The sequence below is a fragment of the Elgaria multicarinata genome, chromosome 2 (genome assembly GCF_023053635.1).
Source record: "Elgaria multicarinata webbii isolate HBS135686 ecotype San Diego chromosome 2, rElgMul1.1.pri, whole genome shotgun sequence".
Classification (NCBI taxonomy): domain Eukaryota; kingdom Metazoa; phylum Chordata; class Lepidosauria; order Squamata; family Anguidae; genus Elgaria; species Elgaria multicarinata.
The window spans coordinates 32734244-32744555 of NC_086172.1; the positions used below are offsets into that span (position 1 = coordinate 32734244).

Here is a 10312-nt window from a genome sequence, read left to right on the forward strand (position 1 = left end):
CCAACAGGCCTCTTCTTATGTTCTTAATGGTAATTACATAAGGCTCTCTGAAGCAAGGATGATCTACAAAAGTACAGATCTACAATTCTCCAAGATAAGGGACACTGGCATACTTCTCCCATTTGAACCTATCGGCTCACTTAGATCATTGTTGTTTACTGTCATCTGCTGATGTGTGGTGAGATACAAGACAAAACTTTTTCATAGTTGTCGCACCAAGAATATGGAATTCTCTCTTGAAGGAGACTCATTTGGCTCCCTTACAATTTGGATTTATTTAGTACATGTTTATTTATTAAGTACATTTCTAATCTGCCCAATAATGAATGTTCTCTTGGCAGATTACAACCAGTTAAAAAACTAAAATGCCATTTTACAACTCAGTTAAAAATATAAAATACAATATTTTAAAGAATAAAATGCAATATAATAAACAGCACAGAAATCAACAAAACAGCTGTAATAGCCTAGAACTAGGTCTCTAAAATGCTTGGGAGAAACGAAAGGACTTTGTCTGGCACCAAAAAGATAACATAGGTGCCAAGCGAACCTCTTTGGGGAGTTTGTTCCAGAAGTTGGGTGCCACCACTGAGAAGCCCCTCTCTCTTGTGATTGCTCATCTAGCTCCTTTTAGTGAGGGGACCCAGAGGAGGTCCCTTGAAGATGACCTACGGATCTGAGCAGGTATATGCGGGAAGAGATGTGCCTTTAGATACTCTGGCCATTTAGGGCTTTAAAGGTCAACACCAACACTTTGAGTTGGGCTTGGAAATTAATTGGATGCCAGTGCAGCTGAAGAAGCACTGGCATCATATGGTTGAATTGGCCAATCCCAGTTGGTAACCTAGCAGCTCTATTTTACACTAACCGAAGTTTCTGAACTGTCTTCAAAGGTAGCCCCACTTACAAAGCATTGCAGTAATCTGAAAGTTACTAGACTGTAGGTAAGTGTCGCCAGGCTCTCTCTGTCCAGATAGGGTTGCAGCTGGTGTATCAACCGAAGCTGATAAAAGGCATTCCTGGGATTCAGGTGGCAAGTCAAGCACTGCTAGTTCAAAGGATTTTCAACTCAAATCCAATTATGAGTTATTGCCACAGAGGCATCTACTGTTTGCTTAATTGCCTCTTGTGGCTTTGCTGTTTATTTCTTACACTTGATATGAATGTTTTACTGTTTTAATGACTTGTTTTATGCTGCTATTGGCAACAACGTGGAGACCTCTGGGAAGGAAGATCCCTATGGGAAGAAGTAGGATTTAAAAATGTTTTAAAAACCCATTTGCAAGAAGTGCATGATACCTGAGCCAGTGTCATCCAGGGTCCTTAGAACTGAGAACTTTTGGGAGGGGGATAGTACTCAACATGCTGTACACAGAGCCCAACACTGCCATCCCTTCCACTCTATATTTGAGCAATGGGGCAGAGGCCACAGCTCTCTTCACAAATTCACCTTCACGCGTAGACGTAAATGTGTGGAGGGGGAGTAGGACTGTGCATCCTGACCCTGGCCGACATCATACATCTGTTCAACCCCACATCTACATATTCAGCATGCATGTCTGAAAAAGAAACCCTTCAAGTTTACATCTGTATGCCCATGATTCCACTCGAAGCCTACATAGGTTTCCAATCACTTGGAAGCTTACACATGTACAGTTGTAGATGCGCAAGCTCTCCTTTTCTGATGAGTGGATTGGATGCACAGCCAGCGGGAGCGGAATGTACAGAAATCTGGTCTGGTCTGTTCCCTCTCCATCCATTTAGCCAGCATGTGGAGGTGAATTTGTAAAGGCGGACCAATTTGCTAACAGCTAAGAACATGACTACCATTAGAGTCAGCAGCCCAGATATACATGGGACATGTTTACACAACTGCCTTATTGCTGCAGCCAGAGGAAGAAAGGTAAAGTTGATGTCCTATCAACTAAGGAGCTAGTAGCAGAGCAGTAGCTTTAATACTAACACTATACCCTCAATGTGAAGCCACACTATTATTTCAGAAAATGCCTTGCATCAATCCATTTTTATGGAGCATATTAATATGCAGGCATTGCAGAGCAAGGAGGCATGTAAAAATTGGGGTGCTCATCACAATAAGCAACTCTTACCTGTGATCCTCCATTGCTAAAGATGTATGTTTGTTCTTATACAAAATATGCAACTTTGCTTTACACAGAAGCCTGAAATTGCATTAGCTTCTTACCTCTGATGTGCAACAAATTGATCCCAAAGCTTCACCACGAAAACCGTATGTTGTCAAGCTCTCAAGGTCCTCGGAAGAGCTTATTTTTGAAGTGTAGTGTTTCATAGCCATGACAGGAACATCAGCTGCCTTGATCCCATCACCATTGTCTCGCACCTCAATCTTATCAAATCCATAGTTTTCCTATGTAGAAAACACCAATAAAATATTATTAGTCACAGAAACACATCAAATGCAGAATTCAATGCTTTGTTCAGTACAGGCGATATACATAACTGTCCTAGAGATCTAAAACAGTGGCTCCTTTTTATAGGCAAAATGGCCTGCAGAATAGATCTTTACGCTTACACACTAATTATGCTATGTCAGAAGTTTAAGTTAACACAGCTAAATGATGTGGTGTTAATAAGAGACTCATAGAACTTGAGACAAACCAAATACTACTGCAACTCTTAAGCTAGGAGTGCCTCATCAAGGTATACATTCAATAAAAATAAAATGAATGGCTCAAGCACCTCCCATACAATGAAAAGGAAAAGGAAAGAAACACATACTTATAAGAGCAGCCCTGCTGATGGGATCCTGGTTAGTTGAAACAAACTAGCTTCCAGTCATAGCCTATAAAACTGGCTTATTTCAATCAACCTTAATTAAGATTAGCCATACTTTAGGATTAGACTGACACAATAAACTGTGGTTAATCTAAAATGGAAGTGGAAGCTTCCAATTCCCTCCTTGTAGCCACACCAGAGGACGAGAGGTAGGGTGAGTGTGAAAGGCCCAGGGCTTGCAGAGGGTCATTTTCATAATTCTAAGCTACAATTTAATATTACATCCAAAGGTAATCCAACAGCAGGCTATATCTCCCCTTTTAACATACAGAAAAAAAGAATGTAACAGGTGCAGAACAAAGTCAAAGCACACTGAATGTAACAAAAACTGGGTTCATTGCTTCCTTTGTGCCTGTTTACATTCACTGAATTTACTTGCATTAAATAAATCTAATTTTATTCTAGTTTAAAAACATTTGAAATTTTTTCTTTGAAGTTCTGTTCTAATTTGCAATTTTAACTCCCTCCACCCATGCAAAGAAATGGTCTAAAATGTTTTTGTGTTATTATTTTTACAGTCCAATCCTAAATACATGTACTTAGAAGAAAGTCTCGTTGAATTTCACTGGGCCTCGGTTCTTTCAAATCTTTCAAATCAAAGCTTATTTAATTCTAATTTAGAATCAATTTATTTGCTTATTTATGAAATCTTAAAATATGATCCAAAATCAGCAATGCTCTAATGGTATATCAGGGCCAGCCATGCTATGCAGCAAGATAAAGCAACGTTACCTCAGATGACATGATGGGGGGTCGGGATGATAGATGAAGGCAGGTAATGGTGTGTGATTGGTGCAACAAACATGTTAATGTGTTGGCTCTAGCAAGAAGTGAGTGTGATTTGAGCTCCGCTTCAGGCAGCAAAATGGCTTGGGCCAGCACTGCTACACAGAGAAGCACTTTGCATGCCTGTCTTTGAATCCTGCTCTTGATCTTCCCATTTAATTGTAGGTAGAAACTAGAAAATGCTAGGGAACTGTGGACTTTACTCATTTTCATTACTAGCTTTGCACAGACTTTTAGCAAGTGCTGTCTTTATTCAAATGTCTAGATCCTGAAGTTATATGGTTTTAGACTGCCGTTTTTAGGCAGCATTGTAGTCTATAATTCTTCAGTATATAAAACTCCAGCAACAAATCCCCACCCATGATTGCAAGCAAAGCTCAGAAATTATCAGCAAACATTACATCTGTAAAGACTTTCCGGTTATAATTTTTTTAGAAATCCCCTTTGGTTTAGATAACTAGTGCCTCAAGATGCTAAACAAGTTAAACAAGATAATCTACATTGTTAAAAAAAAAAGGGGGGGGGAGGAAAAACACACGCAGATGACTCTGTAAAGGGTTGTGTGGTTTTTTTAGAAGCCCACATGTGCTCCCTGGAGTCTAAAATCCACAGTTTTTACTCAGGTTTGTTTTCTGCATTATATTTTTAAACACAGAGAACTTTCGCAAATCGCTCCCACATATAAAAAAACCTGATGTTTATTTACCAGATGCACATAGGTATGCCAAGAATCTTGATATACATGGCTGTAGCTCTATGTCTTTTAGATTTGGCTACAAAGGTCCTATGCTACTATTTTAGACAGAAATAATACATACTCCCATGACTTACATCCTGATCCTAAATCGATTCTTTCCACAATTTCAATGGAAATTATTTCCATAATAAATAAATAAAATTCTCAGCCTTAGAAAAATAGCATACCCAATAACTTGAAAATAGCTTTTAGGAGAAAGACAAACATAATGCAACCCATTGGCTAAATGACAGAAGATGCAATGACAACCCATGGTCTTAACAACCCGTGTATGAGTGGGAAAGAGTTTTCCACTTTCAATCAGCAGGTTATGCTTGATCGGGTTGTAGGTTGTTGAGTATGACATACGAACCTGGACTGCTAGATTGTTTAGGGGCTAAACAATCCAGTGGTTAATCCATGGTTTGTTGTTGGGTTAACTGTTGGGTTGTTTAGCCCCTAAACAATCCAAAATTTCAGGTCTGCATGTTGAGTAAAGGTGAAAGTGGTGGGCATGCGGGAGGCAGTATATCCACCGTCTCCCATTCATAAATGACAACCCATGGGTTGTTTAGCCCATGGGCTGTCATTATGTGTGAACTGGCCCAAATGCTATGACAGCTTGAATCCATGACTTAGAGTCAGTTATTCTATACATCCCTGACATGCCACACCTCATATTTCTTTGAAGAAATAAAACGTCTTCTATCACTGGGTATAATATATTAAGAGGAATCCAGTTGCTGATGCCACATAGGATTGTTATTTTTAAAAAAGTTCTTGGGAAAGTAGGTTTCAGAACTCTCTGATTTGCAAAAAACATTTACTGACAATCACTTCCTAAACCAGGAATGGGAACGTGCAGCCTTCCAGATGTTGCTGGACTTCAATTCCCATCAGCCCTAACCAGCAAAGCTAATGGTGAATGATGATGAGAGTTGCAGTCCATCAATATCTGGAGGGGCACTTGTTCCTCACCTCTGTCCTAAACCATCTACACCCTCTTTTTCAGGTAAGCACCTACAATCTTTCTTCAAGTAAACAGTATTCAAGTGAACAAAGCCTACAAGTCTTAAGCTGTAATCCCCAAACCATCCACTGAAATCATAGAACCAGTCCAACAAATATGTTTCAATGACAGATACTATCTGGAATTTTTTTTTAATTAAATATGTAATTGCTCTATTTCAAAACATTTGAAAATAATCTTCTAACACACCCAGTGGAAGCAATTAACTTATTTTGTGTGTACTGATTGTCAATAATTATTCTATATGACAATTCAGAGGCAAAATTTTGTCTACTCTTCAAAATGAAATTTCCACATAATAGGAAGCCCTACAATTTTGTTTACATGTTTTAGATCAAAGACATACAGGTTAAAACTAGCATTCCTGAACCAGAGAAACAGCTGAAGTGACCTGCATAAAGCAAAGTCAGTTTTTGCTAAAGTTCAAGTGGTTTGGCCTGGGCAGGTTCAAGGAAGCTCACAATGTTTCATGTTGTGTAAGTATGAGTTCAAAGTGTAGCACCTACTACATCCAAAATTCATTTAAGATTAACAGATGTTGATAGAACTGAGCTCATGAAATACTGAAGGATAAATACAGCGAACAATGCAACATCCAAGCCTAACAGGCACCTTTACACATAACAAGGAAATATCATTGTACTCCCACACATATTTTCACCTCAAGTTTGGCTTAATTCATCTTACCAACTTAACATCAACACTTGTTGCATTGGCATCCAAAGAATTCTCTATCAGTTCTTTAACCACGCTGACAACTGACGTGATCACCTGTGAACTTGAAAGAAGGCGGACAGTTTCTGCTGGCAATTGCTTCATTTCTTGGCTTTCAGAATCAAATCTGAATGGAGAAATATAAAAAACCCAATTTAAAAGATATGAACATGGAAGAACATGTTTTTAAACCCTTTATTTCTTTGTGTATAGGGGTGAGTAGGTAAAAACAGAATGGTGTTAAACTGCAACAGTTTTTCTACTGAACGCTACACCTGCTTCATGTAGCATATAAAACCATATCCTCTTCCCAGGGCTTTTTAAAAAATCTGCAAGCTGACACAAGATGTGCAGTTCCAGGAACAAATGAGCAGTTCCAAAACAACGCCTATTGATTGTATGAATACAAATCATGCAAAAGTTGTATTGTTTATTTATTTATTGCAATTTTATACCGCCCAATAGCTGAAGCTCCCTGGGTGGTTCACAAAAATTAAAACCATTCAAAGTATAAAACAAACAGTATAAAAACATGACATAAAATACAATATAAATGTATTGTACAATATTAAGTAAAGAGTGAGAGACAATCATCTGAAAAGTAAAATGAATAGTCCAGGCTCTTCTAGAACTCCAGATCTCATCAAGTACATCTATTTCTCCAGCTCCTGGCAAAGACACGCTCTGCAGACTCCACTGTTGTTTGTCACAGCGTATTCACTAATATGTCAAAGAAGGAAACAATTGAAGAACATGGGGACCCATTCATGTGACGTTGTCAATGTTAAGACAAGGGCAATGATGCCAGAAAATACCCAAGGCATGGGCCACACAGGTCCCTCAACGGTCTTTTCTGTGGCTCACTTTTTCTCTATTGCCGAATACCTCTCTCAGCAATTACTGCCGCCACTGCCTTTTCTACCTCTTCTCTCATTTCCAATATTCTGGCTGCTGTCACTACTTTACCACCATTACTGCCTCCTAACACCAATGCAGCCCCCAAAATTTCTGCAGAAAGTGCTGAGATGACTGCTGCTCGTGCCCTCTCGTCTCGTTCCTGCGAGATCCTTGTTGCTCACGCTCTCTCACGCCTGCCCTTCGACTTCAGAATTCAGAGTGTCTTCAAGTAGTGGGCTCTGTTTGGTGCCAGAACTTTTCTTCTGGGATTCTGTCCGTGCTCAGAAACAAATGCACACCATGCAGGTCTTACACAGCAGAGTTAGTTTATTCGCTTCAGGCTTCTTTTACAGTTCCGTGCAGTCCAGTTCCATTTTACAAAAGTGAGAAACTATATACACATACATATCTACACAGTTCTTAACTACATTACAAACAGCTGTGGTCAGGCTAACCTGGCCTCAAGGATCTTTGGTGTACTCTCATCCTTCACCCCTTAATGTCCTAAGAGAATCCTGGCTAGGCTCCCTGTACAGCTCCCAGTGTATCTCAAGGTAATTGCACACAGATAGTCTTTCTCTGCTTAACCCTGAGATAGCCATACATACACAATTTTAATGACTAAGCAAGTATCTTACTTTTCATATACTTAACAGGCTCTATGGCTCTTGCCCGCCCCGAGTACAAAAGCCAGAGCATCCTCTAGCAGACACCCTGGCAGCCTTTTTCAGAGGGCTCTGCGTCCATTCCAAGCAACTGGTGCTCTTGCTCCTGGTCAGGCACATGACAGTGGCTTTACAAATGGATATTGTCTGTTTTTGTTTGTATTTTATGCTTTCTGTGGTTTTAAATTTTGTATATTTCTTTTTAATGTTCACTGTTTTTAACTTTTGTAAACCGCCCAGAGAGCTTCAGGTATGGGGTGGTATATAAATGTAAGAAATAATAATAATAATAATAATAATAATAATAATAATAATAATAATAATAATAATAATAATTCAAACGTAAGTCAGGGGGTTTCAAGGAGCAAAGCAAAGCAAAGGAAGGGAATGGAAAGGGGGGAAATGTAAAAAAAAGGCAAATAAAAAAGAGAAAGTGAAAAATTGTGTTATTCTGTACACTCTGCTTTATGTTACTCTGTATTTTTGTGACTCTTTGTGCTACTCTGTACCTGAGAAGTGGCTAATGGGGGTGCCTAATGGAAAGTATCAGTACCTAATGTGAGGGAGACAGTTGTTTCAAGGAAAAGCAAATGGAAAAGGAAAAAGCTTACCCATCCTTGCAATATAATGTCTGTAACAGAGACATTATTGGGGCAAAGCTATATGAAACCTTTGTGTCTGAAAATACATGGGCCCCAATGAAAACAGTCGCCTTCAAATTCCTTAAAAGTTCCCAACAAGCACAAAATTATAAAGCTTCAAGATGAGAAAGAGCTCCTCTCTAGATTTATCATTGTAATGATAATGTCCTCAGAGAGACACTTGGGAAATATGAATTCTCAGCTCTCTCAAGAGCCCTCTTAACTGTAAACATGCTCCGTCTTCAATATGACAAGTTAGAAATCAGCCCTGCCACAGACCTCTCCCCCAGAGCAATTTCTCTTAAAAACAAAACGCCAAGCTGAGGCCTGCTGTATTTTGTTTGTGCATCTGTCTGGGTTTTTCCCCTCCCTCTTATTCATTTATTTATTTATTTATTACATTTCTATACCGCCCAATAGCCGAAGCTTTCTGGGCAGTTTAAAAAATATCTGCCAACAACAACTAAAGTTTTGTTGGAATTATGATACCTCTTGTGTAAGATTGGGATAAAACCTTCCTCTGCATTGTTGTTGTTGTTTATTCATTCAGTCGTTTCCGGCTCTTCGTGACTTCATGGACCAGCCCACGCCAGAGCTTTCTGTCGGCTGTCGCCACCCCTAGCTCCCCCAAGGTCAAGTCTGTCACCTCCAGAATATCATCCATCCATCTTGCCCTTGGTCGGCCCCTCTTCCTTTTGCCTTCCACTTTCCCTAGCATCAGCCTCTTCTCCAGGGTATCCTGTCTTCTCATTATGTGGCCAAAGTACTTCAGTTTTGCCTTTAATACCATTCCCTCAAGTGAGCAGTCGGGCTTTATTTCCTGGAGTATGGACTGGTTTGATCTTCTTGCAGTCCAAGGCACTCTCAGCATTTTCCTCCAACACCACAGTTCAAAAGCATCTATCTTCCTTCACTCAGCTTTCCTTATGGTCCAGCTCTCGCAGCCATAGGTTACTACGGGGAATACCATTGCTTTAACTATGCGGACCTTTGTTGTCAGTGTGGTGTCTCTGCTCTTAACTATTTTATCAAGATTTGTCATTGCTGTCCTCCCAAGAAGTAAACGTCTTCTGATTTCCTGGCTGCAGTCAGCGTCTGCAGTAATCTTTGCACCCAGAAATACAAAGTCTGTCACTGCCTCCACGTTTTCTCCCTCTATTTGCCAGTTATCAATCAAGCTGGTTGCCATAATCTTGGTTTTTTTGAGGTTTAGCTGCAACCCAGCTTTTGCACTTTCTTCTTTCACCTTCGTCATAAGGCTCCTCAGCTCCTCCTCGCTTTCAGCCATCAATGTGGTGTCATCTGCATATCTTGAGATTGTTAATGTTTCTTCCTGCGATTTTAACTCCAGCCTTGGATTCGTCAAGCCCAGCACGTCGCATGATGTGTTCTGCATACAAGTTGAATAGGTAAGGTGAGAGTATACAACCCTGCCGTACTCCTTTCCCAATCTTAAACCAGTCCGTTGTTCTGTGGTCTGTTCTTACCGTTGCTACTTGTTCGTTATACAGATTCCTCAGGAGGCAGACAAGATGACTTGGTATCCCCATACCACCAAGAACTTGCCACAGTTTGTTATGATCCACACAGTCAAAGGCTTTAGAATAGTCAATAAAACAGAAATAGATGTTTTTCTAGAACACCCTGGCTTTCTCCATTATCCAGTGGATATTGGCAATTTGGTCTCTAGTTCCTCTGGCGTGAGGATTTTCTTTTACTCTATGAAGGCTTCTAAATGTCACAGAAAGTGGCCTTGGCAACACAGCATGTGGACGCTTGCACATGTGCGCACAGACAAAGAAAATGTATTGGTGTATTGCAGAGGCATGATCACATACCACTTGTAGACTTCTGAATTTTCCTTTTAAAAAAGCCCTGACTACTTCAGCAAATACCACTTTTGAGATTGTTTGAGAAAGACTGTAGGCCATCCTGTTCAAAGGCATACCACGTGCTCTTATACCACTTGGGTTATCTCCAGGGGCACCATTCAGGATTGATGGAAAGCAGGATGGGGGGAGGGAGAAAG

The 10312-nt window shown here is 40.0% G+C and overlaps 1 protein-coding gene across 1 annotated transcript in view; it reads right to left on the bottom strand.

Moving 5' to 3' along the window:
* The window catches only part of PMS1 (PMS1 homolog 1, mismatch repair system component), a 54139-nt gene that overhangs the window by 37683 nt on the left and 6144 nt on the right, over positions 1-10312 (bottom strand). The window contains exons 2-3 of the mRNA XM_063116266.1: positions 6054-6207; positions 2204-2386 (exon numbers count right to left, since the gene is read on the bottom strand). Coding sequence (XP_062972336.1) covers positions 2204-2386; positions 6054-6185 — 315 coding nt within the window. The 5' untranslated portion in view covers positions 6186-6207. The remainder of the gene's footprint in view (positions 1-2203; positions 2387-6053; positions 6208-10312) is intronic.